Source organism: Lissotriton vulgaris, chromosome 2_1, assembly GCF_964263255.1.
Source record: "Lissotriton vulgaris chromosome 2_1, aLisVul1.2, whole genome shotgun sequence".
Lineage (NCBI taxonomy): Eukaryota > Metazoa > Chordata > Amphibia > Caudata > Salamandridae > Lissotriton > Lissotriton vulgaris.
Window position 1 is genome coordinate 2,115,103,189 of NC_141687.1, and position 15,593 is coordinate 2,115,118,781.

Genomic DNA, 15,593 nt, shown 5'->3' on the forward strand with positions numbered 1-15,593 from the left:
TTCTTGCACTGTTTGCAGTACTCCACCTTTTGGGAAAAATGTAATTTCTCTGAAATTGCCACTGGTTGAACCCCATTAAAAGCTTTTTAAATAATATGTTTTATTCAGTTTATTGTTTCCAGAGTGAAACTAACGCAGGCAAAACCAACAATAATTACCAACAATAATTCAAAGTGGTCATACAACACTTCAACCAGTAATGCCTTTAATCTCTATATCTTGTTATTCATGCATTCCAGGATAATAGTAATAAAACACCTGCTTTGAGTATAGATCTTTACATCGTATTTTGTTTCTAAGTGATGTAAGTAATGGGTGTTATTGCTAAATGTACTGGTTCTGAATTTTCTGACCTGGGAGATGTTAGACTGAGTAGATTCTGCTGGTATTTGAAATCAGGACCTACTTAACACCGTAGATGTCACTCGCAAACATATAACTCTAGTTCTGGCGCGTGGATGTATATGTAAATTTGCCCTGCAGTTTTATGCACCACTACTTTACAAAGTTCACTCCAGCCGCCACTACAAATAGATGACGTCTATGTTGTTTCTCTGAAGTGACTTGGGGGTCAACATTTTTCATCGACTGGTTACTTTCCCAAAAATAAATGACTGGTCGAACCTGTTATCTCTGTGCCCCTGCGACGATATCTCAACCTAATACACCTAACCCTTTTCTGTAAATGTTATGCTGAACCTAGAAAACGTTGGTTCCAATTCTAAAAAGTTTAGGTTTACGTCAATGCCGTCCTGCCTTAACTCATGGAATTTGACTGTATGGCACTGAATATTGCTAAATTTTAAAATGTTGTATTCGACACAGGAGAATTCTCTAATTAACGTACTTCAAACTCTGATCTGTTGCACACTCCTCTAGGTTTTTAGAGCAAATTAATTATTTTATGCTATTTAAATATTTTCAGAATGAAATAACTTTGAAATATGTATCGAATGTTATTATTGTAATCATTTTTTATGTATGTACTTTCATAATTTTATCCTAACTGAAACCGAATAAAGTAATTTTGATCTGATTTGATTTGACTTGGGGGTCATTTTATGGCCTTGATAAAAAAAAAACAATTCCGTATGAATAGTATTAAGCAATTCAGATGAAAATGTATTCCTTGTCGGAACATCTTTCAACCTATAATCGAGAATCTCAATAGTGTTTCTAGTCTTTTCTTATGCAATTACAAAACATCTGAATAATAAAAATACAAATGTTTTCCTATTAAATATTTGAAAACCTGCAACAAAATGTTTCTACACAGTCACCTCCTTGGAGCTTCATTTCCATGGCTCAGAACAGTGTGTTTGTTCGATTAGGAAAAGTTTTGTGTCACTCGGGTTAAAGTTAATGACTCTACTCTGAATTTGCCTCACAGATCTGCAGCCTGATGAGGGGTGGAATAGCCGAGCGGGGAGGAGTCAGAGTGGGCCATCGCATCATCGAGATCAACGGGCAAAGTGTGGTGGCAACAGCTCACGAGAAGATTGTACAGGCCTTGTCCAACTCTGTGGGGGAGGTGAGATCTTTTATTCCTTGCTTTATAACCATTGTATCTTTATTTGCATCGTGTTAGGCACGTTTTGTATACTGTTCTTGGTATTAGTGGAATTCCCGAGTGGTCTGACTGCCTAAGAGTTAATAATGTAAATGTAAATGTATAGGCATTTATATAGCGCACTACTTACCCGTAGGGTCCCAAGGCGCTTCGACCGCTGCGAAACCCTTCCTGGCTTCCCTGAGAGATGGTCCCTTAATGGGTATCTCCAGGGTGAGACCAGGCATCCCCGGCAGTCTGGTGGGGCCGTTAGTGAGGATGAGGCAAGCTAATGCCCAGAGTTGCCGAGTGTGATCGCTGATCAGAGTGGGCACCGAGGCGAGAGAATTATCGAGTCCGCTGACCCTGGTCCAGAAACCTGCCGCGCCGGGAATCGAACCCTGGTCCCGGGCCGTCCTCTGCGCTCGGGTCTGCCGCCTCTAACCAGTGAGCCACACTACCTCACTATAATAATAAACACAAACATTGGGCCCTATTCACAAAGACATGCACAAGTGTCCAAGAGTGCTCTTTTCTGTACTCTTAGATAACTTTGAGCATTGTCCCGAAACATCTATAATGGGAATATAATAGGAATATTCGTGTACACTTGGTACACATAGAAAGTACTTTGCCCTCTACACCCTTTTACTTCTAGGGAGTTGGACTTTTCAGGGCTGATTCAAAGAGGTATGTCAGAATACTTAAAATATTACTCGTGCAATACCATTCCTCATAGTCCTACATGTTTTTTTAGTCAACTAGCCTTGATTCTACATGAAAGGCAGTTCTAGGGTGTTAAATAACAATTTAAACGAGTTTATGAGATCTTTAACATCACTTGCTAAGTATACTGTCCTTGTCTATTTTGTCTAATCCATTTTGTTTGGCGAGACCTAACACGAGCAGTGTAATAGTAGCTGACACATTTTAAAGCAACCTAAATTTGCCTCTAACAAAAGATGTTACATGTTAAAAGACATGTTCAATCGTGTAGAGTATAATTATTGAAATTATGAATTGGTACAGTACCTGATCAAAGACGTTTCCAACATCAAGAAGAGTCACTTGTATCAGTGCATTTTGTACTGGGAAATATGCAGTAGAGGTAGAGTTATGTGTGCATATTCAGTAGGATTAAGGCTATATATGAACCTATAATTCATCTAAGGTGTAAACTAGGGTAAATTAATGAATCAGAACTCTAGTATCAATGTTGCTAATAAAAGACATGGGTATGGAGAAGGAATAAAACACCTTTTTTACAGAAAAAAAAATGTTTGTTTACAGAAAAATAAAAATGTTTGCTTAATTCTTAGAAGAGGAAATGCATTGCTCCTCGAAGACAATATGCCTGAGTTTCAGAGGCAAGGGTTTTCATAAGTTCCTAAAGGGCCTTATAAAATTAATTGGGTTGATTTTAAACACCTGTGGCTTATAGTCGAGTGATAAAAAAATATTTCTTTTTTATTGTGGTGTAGATTTCCAGGGAGGTTTGCAGAAGAATTAGAATATGTTTGTCATTCATTAATTAAGGGCATTAACAGCCTGTTACTCACCTAACTCCTTTTTATTGTGAAGCACTGTCCTTTCAAACAGATTACGACACTTCTATTATTACTCTGTGTCTTTGCACAGTCAAGAAGGAAAAGGGCCAACCCCAGGTTGGCTTTTGCTTATAAACTTCAGTACAATACATTCCCTTGGAGTCTTTCATGCATTTTCATGAGCTATTGCAAGTTTATGTGCGCTCAGTGTTCTATAGACAGTGAAATATAAATGGCATTTGTATCTTTCCTGATGGTAGGTGATAGACGTTATTTTTGTGGCATGTATAGCTTTGACACATTCTGTAGTTTTTTATAATGTGAAGGACATTTTAGTACAGGGACCTCTAACACAGGCCCTTAAGCTCATCCCTGTTTATCAAAAAGTTCTTCATGACACTTCCTACTACTCGATTCTTGAAGAAAGTGCGTCTGACTGCTATCCTGATCTGCTTGGTCAGTAAAGAGATGTAGAATGCAAGTTTCCAAGTTCAAGTTGCCTGTTTAAAAAGACCTTCTAAAAATATTATCTGTACATTCTTAGATGACAATGAGGGTTCAGGCGTTTCTGCTCTAACATTCTCCTCAAGAGCCACAAAGATGAAAATAAAGGATTTGGTTCAAAATTATTAGTTATTCGTGACAGCAATCTCCATGTGCAACTGTGGGGGAAAGCATAATTTTGATATCCCCATTATTTCACTTCCCTTGGAATTAGGATGACCTCAAGTAAAGAATATTCCTGCAGGAAAATACTGGGCATTTTAACAAAGCACTTATAATAAGGACCTAATCGTTTTCTCAACTTCGTGTAAGACTCTTACATGAAGGCCTCACACAAAATGCAAGAACGCAAAATCACAAACACCTTCCGCAATTTCGCACACCAACCAAACCACACAGAACTCATCGCTAGTCTACCCTCTACCAACCAAGAGGGCAAAGACATAGCAGCAGACAGGTGGACCATCCACTCAAGGGCCCCAACAGACCCATGCCTGCATCACATCTACAACCTGGGAACATCAACAATTAGCACCACCCTGACCCACATCATCAATACTTCAACACATCCACCACTTTCCTGGATGAATGGAACCTTCTTGAAACCAATGACTTCCTTAAGAAGCCCACAGCCAACCCAAATCAACTGAGCAACATCCGGCCCATCCCCCTGCTCCTCTATTCAGCCAAAGTGATTAAACAGGCCATCAATAGGGAACTCACAACCCACCTCAAACTTCACCATCTTCCAGACAACACTCTATCAGAATTCAGAAAGAACCACAGCACTGTCACAGCACTCATCGCAGCCACCAATGAGTTTTAAAGCATCCTGGACCAAGAAGAAGCAGCAGCCCTCATCCTGCTCGACCTCTTCATGGCCTTTTATACTGTCTCCCATTGGAAGGTTCACGAGGAACTGTTCCTTCCTCATGGTAATAGCCCAATGGGTCGGGCAGCCACCCTTCCCATCAGAATCAAAGGCACTGGTACCCAGTATGTTACGAGGATTGTCCGTCATCCCCACCTTTTTCAACATATACTCGACAGCATCATCTGATCACAAGACATCACCTATGTCGATGAGACCCAACTCATCCTCTCCCTGGTGGGCAAGACAAATACCACCAGCACCATCTTCACCAACTGCATGACCATAGTTGCAGACTAGATGCAAATCAACTGCCTGAAGCTCAACTCTGACAATATGGAAGAATTGTTCTTTGCTACAAGACCTCCCCGTGGAATTCCACCTGGTGGATATCGGAGCTAGGACCAACACCCACAGACCACGCAAGAAATCTAGGGATGATCCTAGATGACAAGTTTAGCATGACCGCTCAAGTCAAATCATGCATTGAAAGATATTCAAATGGTTGCCTCAGAACATCGTAAGGACCAACACGCCAGCAGCAGTCTTCACTGCCACAACAGTCTCTTCACGGGAATCTCCAAAGAACTCACACAGAGACTCCAGATCATCCAGCACACTGCCGCAAGACTAACACTCAACCTCCCATGCCACGCCCACATCACGCCGCACCTCAGGAAGCTTCACTGGCTCCCCATTGACAAGCGCAGCCAATTCAAACTTCTCACACAAATATACAAAACCTACACAACAGAATACCTAAACAGTTGCATACTCTTTCCCCAACCCATCAGACACCTGCGCTCTGCCTCAGTCTCATTCGCATACACTCCCCACATATGCAAAAGCAAAAGTGGAGGTTGCTATTTTTCTACATCGTACCCAAGACAAGGAGTAACCTCCCTTAGCATATCAGAGCCTGCTCCTCACTTCTTGAGTTCGGCAAGAAGCTGAAGACCTAGTTCATCATATTAGCACTTTGGTGCCTCACACCTACACACCTTGCCCAAGCACTTGGATACCCCCTTGGGTGATTAGTGTGATATATAAAATAACATAACATTACACAGCACAACATAAGCAGCATGTGATGGGTGGCCAGCCACTGTGAAACACAATCATTCTGGCACTGTAATACAACTGATGGAGCAGCACTGACAAGATTATGGCCGCGATACCCGCCACCCCCTCTCAACACACTCCCCAAGGATGGGAAACCGGAAACAGTTCTTGAACTTTTGGAAGGCGGGAAGGGAGTTACCCTTCCCGGCCGTATTTATTAAAATATGAAACAAAATTAAAACATTAAAATAACAGTTTCATATTATGTACAATTTCATTACCACATTGCGATGTTTGGCTAACCTTAACATATTCTCTAATACAAAGGTTCTCCTAGCCGAACTAACATCCTACAAACATTTAACTTGAAATTTTGAAATTGTACATCCTAACGTTTAAGGGCCAACAGCAAGGTCGTAACCGGTGTCAAGATCCCTAAACCCGAAAATCCCCCTCACTTGTGAGGGGCGACCGCACAGAGGTGTACCTCAAGTGCAACTACCAATTTCCCTTGACTTGACGGGGGCCCCAATAAACTCGACGCCACTTAAAGGTCGTTCGAAGACTCGTGTGAGGTATCTAGAAGGTAGCGTAGACCCCCTCCCAAACCCCACACAACTTACCACATCTGCCGTCGCAGATATCCTGGCCCCGGGAAATTCCCCAGGAGGGGGCTGTAGCCCCTCCTACCCAGGAAGGGGCCTTGACCGCCTTTCCTTTCCTTTCGGCGTCCCATCCTTAGAAGGGACCGCCTACCCGTTGAGGGGCCAATGGCCACCTCCCTCGAGCGCTCCCATCCGTAATGGGTGACGCCCACTCATAGGGATCTACTAATTAGTGCTCACCGATCATGACCTTACCGCCCGACCAAAAAATAAATACGACAATTTAACTAAATTACTCTATTACAAACAACCATAAATCATTTCACGTATGATTACTGATCAATGCCTAGTGCATAAACCATTTCGCGGATTACTTTATTCGTAGAACATATTGTAGCTGACCATTCTTTATTGCATACTAAGAATAACACGACAGTCACCACAACCTGCAAGAAATAGAATTACCATATCAAAACTTTATTCAACTCCACTGGCTGTCCTCAGGGGCTGGTGGGTGGGTTCAAAATTGGCTCTTCGTTCCGTCTCGAGCTCACGTGCAGCGAGGGGGTGCAGCTTCAGAGCACAGGAACAAGAGGATGCGTTCTTAGCTTGTTGCTCCTTTTATCCGTCTTCAGGGCGGGCGTAAACCCGCCCCTGCCTGCCCTTAGGGCGTGGCCAGCCGCGTCAGTGTCTAGGCAAGCCCACTCGAGGGCGGGAAACAGCGCGCCCCGGCTACGCCGCTTCGGGCATACCAGCCGAGGCTCGCCTCCCGCCCACAAATGGCTTCCCGGGGGGCTCGAGGTACTCGGCCATACGTTCGGGGGGACCGATTGGTCGCCCCTTTCCATATGGCCGCGATACCCGCCACCCCCTCTCAACACACTCCCCAAGGATGGGAAACCGGAAACAGTTCTTGAACTTTTGGAAGGCGGGAAGGGAGTTACCCTTCCCGGCCGTATTTATTAAAATATGAAACAAAATTAAAACATTAAAATAACAGTTTCATATTATGTACAATTTCATTACCACATTGCGATGTTTGGCTAACCTTAACATATTCTCTAATACAAAGGTTCTCCTAGCCGAACTAACATCCTACAAACATTTAACTTGAAATTTTGAAATTGTACATCCTAACGTTTAAGGGCCAACGGCAAGGTCGTAACCGGTGTCAAGATCCCTAAACCCGAAAATCCCCCTCACTTGTGAGGGGCGACCGCACAGAGGTGTACCTCAAGTGCAACTACCAATTTCCCTTGACTTGACGGGGGCCCCAATAAACTCGACGCCACTTAAAGGTCGTTCGAGGACTCGTGTGAGGTATCTAGAAGGTAGCGTAGACCCCCTCCCAAACCCCACACAACTTACCACATCTGCCGTCGCAGATATCCTGGCCCCGGGAAATTCCCCAGGAGGGGGCTGTAGCCCCTCCTACCCAGGAAGGGGCCTTGACCGCCTTTCCTTTCCTTTCGGCGTCCCATCCTTAGAAGGGACCGCCTACCCGTTGAGGGGCCAATGGCCACCTCCCTCGAGCGCTCCCATCCGTAATGGGTGACGCCCACTCATAGGGATCTACTAATTAGTGCTCACCGATCATGACCTTACCGCCACAGGCCGGATAGTTGACCGGCTATCCGGACCCCCCACACACTCCTAACTAAAGGTCATGTCCTAACGTCCCCAGCCAAGCTATCAGGTCTCCTATGAGTAATTCGTTCCCCACCCGGGACAAATGAATACCATCACCTAAATACATACTGTCCCCTTTAATACAACCATGCGAAATAGAATGCAGTGTACTTGAACGGAACAATCGACTCACTTTATTATTAATCTTCCTTACTGAATGATTCAGAGCAGAAACTGAAAGAGCCCCCCGCCACACTTTTCGCGGTATCATATGGGACCATGCGATTGTGCACCCTGGAACTCTTCTCGCTAACCAACTTACAGTGGAAAGCATTGCCTCGAGAAGTAGTCGTCTACCAGTGGACACCAAATCGTTGCCCCCAAGATGTACTATGACTACAGACGGCGGTGACCTCGTCCGCCCTAACAAACCCTCAAAAAATGATTGAAACTGGTCAATACAGAGCCCGCCCTTTCCGTAGAAGGACACACTGTACCCGTATTCCCCAGCCACGTGAATCATGTCACCTGCTTTGAATACGTCCGCGCCCCGCCTCACGTATGAGTGGCCCACGACCCACACCTCCTTTTTCACAGCCGGTGATGTCTGACCGCTGACCCGGTGTTGGGTCGACTGCCCAGTCCGCCCCGCCTCGTAGGCTTGCGCAACTGAAAAACCAAAGAAAAACAAGAAGCGTGAGTACATCATTACAGCTTCACCACATGTGCAACCGCACATACCTTTTATAACAGTTCGAGGACCAACGCCCCACACGTTTAACTTGTTCGACATTCAGACCCCTGGCTGTAGCCTCTGTAGCAGCCCCTATCCGAAAGGAATGGGTCCCAAACTCGCCGGGGTTCAAGCCCGCAGCGGAGATTGACATCGCAAGCACCCGCTGAAACTGAAACCTCGTCAGTGGGGTGGTGTCAGCGTGTCGCAACAATGTCCCCCCCCCATGATGCCACCCTTTGCGCTAAGTAATTTTCTACGCAACTTACCGGGCACATGGAGGACCCGGGGATCCTTCGTATGACTATGCAGTCCCCCATCGCACTCTGGTCGGTCTTGGACCTGACAAACGAGATGGACATTGACTCCCCTCTGACCTGAACGTGCTCTCGGCACAGTCCCCCCGTCACATCCCACTTGTTCCTTGCCACTAGTTCGCTTACCCGCATAGCCCCATGGAATGCCAGCGCAAAAGCGGCTCGGAATAACACTGTTTCATACTGGGATGAACACGTTGAAGGGAGTACAGATAATAACAGGGCCAGCCTATCCAGACCTATCGGGCGCCTTTCATCTATTCTGCGACCCTCAAGGCGTTGCCACCCACGTAGCGCTTTTTGTACAACGAAAGACGCTGTCGGGTCCTGGATCCCATAAGCCCTTGCCACAAAGGAAATGGCTGCCCGATGCCTCTGGGCAGTAGCCACAGATTTGCCTGCCTGATGTAAAGACAGCAGGAAATTTACTACCCACTCCTCCTGGCCCCAAAGCTCCCCTCCAGCAGTCCCCAAAAAGGCTAAATAGGAACGGAACGCCCCTTCATATGCCTTCCTTGTCCTGGGTGCTAAACTCTCTCCCACGAGGTTTCGTAGTTCGGGGCACCGAGAGACCAGAGAGCTTCGGGAAAGGGTGCCGCCACCGGGTCCGCTGTGGGCAGAAAACCCCAGAAGGCCTGCATACGGAAACGAGAAAGCGCATCAGCCGCTTGGTTCATCACCCCCGGCACATGTCTTGCCTTAAATAGGACATTCAATTGCATACACAACAAGACAATATCTTTCAGCAGCCTCAGGATCCATTTGCATCGTGCCGCCTGGCTATTGATACACTCAACCACGGTCATGTTATCAGACCAGAATACCACAGAGTGATCTCTAAACCCCTCAGGCCAAGTTTTTAGGGCCACCAGAATGGGGAACAATTCAAGAAAAGCAATGTTACTCGTCAACCCATCCTCATGCCACCATGACGGCCATTTTTGCGCCGACCATTGTGTGCCAAAGATGGCACCAAAACCAATGCTCCCTGCCGAATCTGTCCACAGCCCCAGCTCCTCGGAGGACACCGCCGGTTTATTCCAGACAACTCGACCATTGAACTCCGCCAGAAATGCCAACCAAATGCGCATGTCCTGGCGAACCTCGGCCGAGAGCCTCGTGCGATGGTGACCCTCCTTCAGGCCGCCCATGGCCTGAGCGATCGAGCGGGAAAAGGGGCGGGCCATCGGTATTACTCTCAGGGCAAAATTCAGCTGTCCCACCAATTGTTGCAATTGCTGCAACTTAACCTTAGACTGACTAATACACGTCTCCAGGGATGCCCTGAACCTAAGCACTTTTTCTCTTGGTAAACGAAAACAACCCTCCTCCGAGTCGAGCTCGATCCCCAGAAACTCGAGGCAAGTCGAAGGACCCACTGTCTTACCTGGTGCCAATGGCACGCCAAAATGGTTCATTAAGACACAAAATTCATTCAAAGCCTGACCACATTCCGGATCCCCGGCTGCCCCTAGAAACAAAAAATCATCGAGATAATGCATAACCTGATGAAACCCCGTCTTCCTTGTGAAGACCCATTGCAGGAAACAACTGAACTGCTCGAAATAGGAACAAGATATAGAGCACCCCATTGGCATACATCTATCCATGTAATAGTGTCCCTGAAACATGAAACCAAGAAGACGCTGATCGTCTGGATGTACCGGGAGCAACCGGAACGCTGACTCGATATCAGATTTCGCCATCAGCGCACCGGGCCCTAGGCGATTCAAAATGGCTACGGCCTCATCGAAAGATGCATACCGTACTGAACACACTGCCGGGTCTATCGCATCGTTTACGGAACAACCACGTGGGGCTGATAAATTATGTATCAGCCGAAACTCACCCGGGTCCTTCTTGGGGACCACCCCTAAGGGGGAACAAACAAAGTTAGCAACCGGTGGCACATTAAACGGACCTCTTTCCCAATCTTCTCCTGTACCACGGTCGTGTGCTGCAATACTGATGTTTGGTTTTTACATTTCGCTAAACCCTGAAACTCCCCCACTGGGATGCGGAAACCATATGAAAACCCGTTCCGCAACACCCCAGCGGAAGCGTGGTCCGGGTATTCGCTGAGCCAAGGTATCATTGCCATGGTATCAATCGGAGTAGGTAAAGGCGCCCCTCGGACTATTTTAGACCTGTTTGGCGCCTCCTCTACCCCCGTTATCACCCGTTTTGGCTCTACACATGGACTCAGGATGGGACGCTTGCCCACACCCGCTACATTCGTGCCTGAATTTACATGACCCTTGGGGCCTCGTACATTTTCCCCTGTTAAAGTTCCAGCAACTCCCTTTTTTACCCGTGGTGCCGTTCGGCCTGGACTGGTATTCGTTACTCGCGCCTGATCGAAAGGAGGTCCCAGAATATTGGCGGGAGGACTCCCCCACACTACTCCCTACTAATGGCAGATTCAACATACCAGTCTCCGACAATTTTGACCATGACACAGAATCGTAACAATCCCAAGTTAAGTTTTTATCATGTTCTTTCGCTTTCCTGAAAATATTATCGTAACAGAACCATTGATTGCCCCCAAGTGACACGGAATACCCCATGATACGTGACTGATAAATCGGCAATTCAGACAGTAACTCGGGCTTACGTTCGCCCAGGATGGATGTAAAAATCCCCCACGCCTTGCCCCAATTGCCAATGTTCTCATTTACCTTGAAGGCGGCCATCTTTGCGCGCCAAACACTCGGATGCATGAGCTCCTTTTGGCTCTTCACATATTCCATCTCATAATGATCGGTAAGTAACGAGAAGATGTTTACATATTCATCTGCCCATATCTTCTCCTTAATAGCTAGAGGGACATGTTGACCAAACTTTTCCCTTCTTGACGGGGCAGACTCATCCCTCGCAATCGGCAATGGCCGCTTACCTGAACCGGAAGCTGTATCTGCGGCTGAGCCTGTCCCAGGTGGTTTTCCTACCGCCGCAGCCGGCGTGATAACTGGCGATGCTGCCTTCGCCGCCTCCCTCGTTTCACGCAGTTGCCTCATCAACACCCGTGCGTCGTCAGCCGTGGCGCCCTCGCTATCTTTTCCCAACCACGCTGCTAATTGTGCTGCCAGCTCGGGCGGCATATCCTCCCCGGACACGGGGATGACCACCACGGGAATCGGATTCCCATCTGCCGGCACCGGAGTTGGCTTTTCGAGTGGGGTACAGGGAACCGGGATGTCCCCTCCAGCTGCTCCCCTTCTGGGCCTCTTGCCTTTTCCTCCCGGAGCTGCTCCAACCAACGGACGTTTCGGTCCCTCTTCCCCATCTTTCTCCGCCATTCGCTTCTTCAGGTCGGTCACCTCCTTCATAAGAACACGCAGCATCTGGTCGGTAGTCATTCGCTTTCCGACTTTCTTAGGCATTCTCCGACCGAATATCTGTAAGACAAACAAGAAAGATTACCACGTTCAAAATTGGCTCTTCGTTCCGTCTCGAGCTCACGTGCAGCGAGGGGGTGCAGCTTCAGAGCACAGGAACAAGAGGATGCGTTCTTAGCTTGTTGCTCCTTTTATCCGTCTTCAGGGCGGGCGTAAACCCGCCCCTGCCTGCCCTTAGGGCGTGGCCAGCCGCGTCAGTGTCTAGGCAAGCCCACTCGAGGGCGGGAAACAGCGCGCCCCGGCTACGCCGCTTCGGGCATACCAGCCGAGGCTCGCCTCCCGCCCACAAATGGCTTCCCGGGGGGCTCGAGGTACTCGGCCATACGTTCGGGGGGACCGATTGGTCGCCCCTTTCCAAGAGGTGCTCAGGAACATTTCATGGACCCTCTGATATGGGACAGTCAAAAGTCCTGCTCCACTCTGAAGGATAATGATGCCTCTCTGTACCAGCTGCTACACAATCCAGTAAATCACAAAAGACAAATTATCCCAGATGTCTGTTTTGACTATGGCTAGCCTCTGTGTTCAAATCTCTCACAGTGCTATTAAATGGCATGTTCATTAATATGTATGAGCACATTTCCCCTTCCTAGATAGATGCTGCCACCTTCCACACAAGACCTGCCTATACATTTCTCTCACTACAAAGAACACCTGACTGTTGGATTCTATAATCTCTCCTGCTTGCCTTCCCAGGTTCATATATATACACTATTTCTGTTTTAGGCATATTGTCTTGTTCCAAAATGGGATAGTAGGTGGAGGAGTAATGCACAGCCACACCCACTTTTTCCATGGTGTCTCTGTAAGCCCTAAAGGCGAACACAGGAACCTTTTCCGAATGGAATGTGGCAACTGCATATGTGCAGATAAAGACTTGCAATAATGAAGGCTGTCCGTTGTGTTGATTGCACTGTTTCTCCTGGAACAATAATAAAAATTTAAAAAAAGACCTCTTGAATCTTTTTGGTCATGGACATTTGATATGCCTGTGATGCATGAATCTTTGGGTGGTGCACCTTTGCTTTGTTTAAAAATTGACTGTGGTCTTGGTTGGGAACTAGTACTGTGGCGGTGGGTATTGTACAGTGTGCACACAACTCCCACCCAAAATAGTGGGTAAATTGCCAATAGAGTAGACAAACCGGGTTAGGTGCTGTTAGATAAGAGGCTCCACTGTCAGTACTTCTTTCTTACTTGCAATAATGAAATTGTAGCAGCCACCCCTGCATGAGGAGATGCAAGACCCTCAGTTGCTGCTAGAATCAGTCCTAAAGTGTGATCTGAATTAGGTATTACTCTATCCCCCATTCTGGAATTATGAGCAAATGGAATATTTTGTGTAGTAACTGGTAGGAGTATTTTAGAGGAAAACCTTTTGGTAAGGGGGTGCCTTTGCATGCTGCATTGACAGCTGTCATGATGTCTCCATCCACTCTCGTACTAAAACGAGTTATGGCAACAATTGCAGCAGTTTGTAATGTTGCTTTTGGGGCTTTGTCAGCCACTGAATTCCCTGCAATGTGTATTACTACACATTAGTTGTTCAGTTTGAGTATGACATGAGCCCGTGTCAAACTTGCTTTAAGTTTTGCCACTTATCCGCAAAGTATATTTTTTTCTGAGCCAATGATATTTCTTTCACGACAGCTGTCTGTAATCCCATCAGGATCTTTTCTGTTGGTGCAAAACTTATTTCTGCATATGTTTACAAATGCGATTTATATGCAATTGGTACAGTGTCTCCATCATTGAATGTGACATGTATACTCTGATGTACCCGCAATTTTGCGGATGACCACATTTGTGGCGTGAACATGTGTGTACAAATGTTTTGAAGCTAACATGTCAGTGTGTACTGAGCATAAAATCTATGCATTAATTAATTAATTAATTGCAAGTTTATATAGCGCTATAATCTGGTATAGAAATTCTGCTCAAATTTAGGAAACCCAATATTGATTGGAGTCTTCTCAACATGTTTGGAGGCTGTAAAAGCACACACTTCTCTAAGAACTGTTTCTCAATGGTTTTGCCTTCACATGACTGCTTGGATACTAGGAACAGGATCATGTTTTATGTAAATGTCATCGGCACGGGCAAATATGCATGTAGCAGTGTTCAAGTGTCTGTTTTCTAAGACTAAATTATATGGGTTGTCGCATTATTGGAAACAAGGGATTTTTCAAGTTGTGCGAGTATCTCTCTAACTTATTTTTTGGCTTTGTGATTAATGGGGTATTGACTTTGTGGTTGTGGGCTGGACCTGACAGGTACTATGTGGTAAGGAGATCCTTCATCCCAACCCACGTGGTTGGGGTATAACGCCAGAGCTTGTGTAAAGGCCCACTCCTTGGCATGTGTGTTTTACTGATTCTGAAATGAGGTCGGGATAATATTGAAAAAATTCTGCTTCTCCTTGTGGGTAATCGCTAACAAATTCAGGAGGCCAATCTGTTTCAGCCTAGAGAATTTCATTGCTGAACGAAAAGTTCTCTCTAAAGAGAACATTAATAATACATTGTATATCCCCCTCCATATGTAGTTACAACTCATGTAATTGACTTGTAACTCTCAGATGCAAACTTTTGTGACTTCTGCCGCACTTTCCAGCATGGTCAGTGCCCACTCTCCAATCAGAAGCAAAGTCATCAATATCTATGGCATGTTTGGCTTTAATCCTGGCCACTCTAATTTTTTTAAATTGAGGGTTTGACTATGTAGGTTTGTCTTCCTTTTTTATTATGAAGTCAGAAGTGCATTGTTAGTCCTTCTTCAGTTTCATTACTCCTCTGATCTGCACTTTGATCATCCTCCTCTCTCTGTTTTTCAGATGATTCCTTAAAGGAATTGGAAGGATCTGTATCAGTATCTTGATACCTATCAGGCTGTTTAATTGACTAACAGTTATGCAATTTATAGCGGTTGAGGAGATTCACCAGGTGTTTTCGTCTTTCCATATTTTCTTATTATCTCACCATTTTTTAGAAGACTCTGGTGCCTGCTTCAAATTATCCTTTTCAGAATTACTCTTAATTTGTGGTTTATTAGGTCTGGCTCCCAAACTATATCTACACATGGATGTGAAGATTTCTTCCATACTTTTAGGCAGTTCGCGCTCCTGTTCTACTGGACCAACCTGTATGAGTCACTGGTGTAAAGCTAACACTTTTGCTTTCCCTTTTATATTACTTAGTATAATTGAGCATACTGCAGCCAAGTTGCCCTGTAATTTCATCCCCAAATCCAGGGCAGGGGCAGCCCCATATTCATTAAGTATTTGTTTAAGCACCTCAGGCAAAACAGCTAATGACGGTATACCATGTGTTCTGGTATAAACTTCAGCAAAGACTGTACCCAAAGTAGTGCAGTCTTCCA

General features: G+C 45.8%; 1 protein-coding gene across 3 annotated transcripts in view; it reads left to right on the forward strand.

Annotated features, from left to right (window-relative positions):
- APBA2 (amyloid beta precursor protein binding family A member 2) overlaps positions 1-15,593 on the forward strand; it is a 1,219,434-nt gene that overhangs the window by 1,104,888 nt on the left and 98,953 nt on the right. For all 3 annotated transcript variants that reach the window (XM_086958387.1, XM_086958390.1, XM_086958389.1), the window contains one exon: positions 1,391-1,531. In XM_086958387.1, coding sequence (XP_086814513.1) covers positions 1,391-1,531 — 141 coding nt within the window. The remainder of the gene's footprint in view (positions 1-1,390; positions 1,532-15,593) is intronic.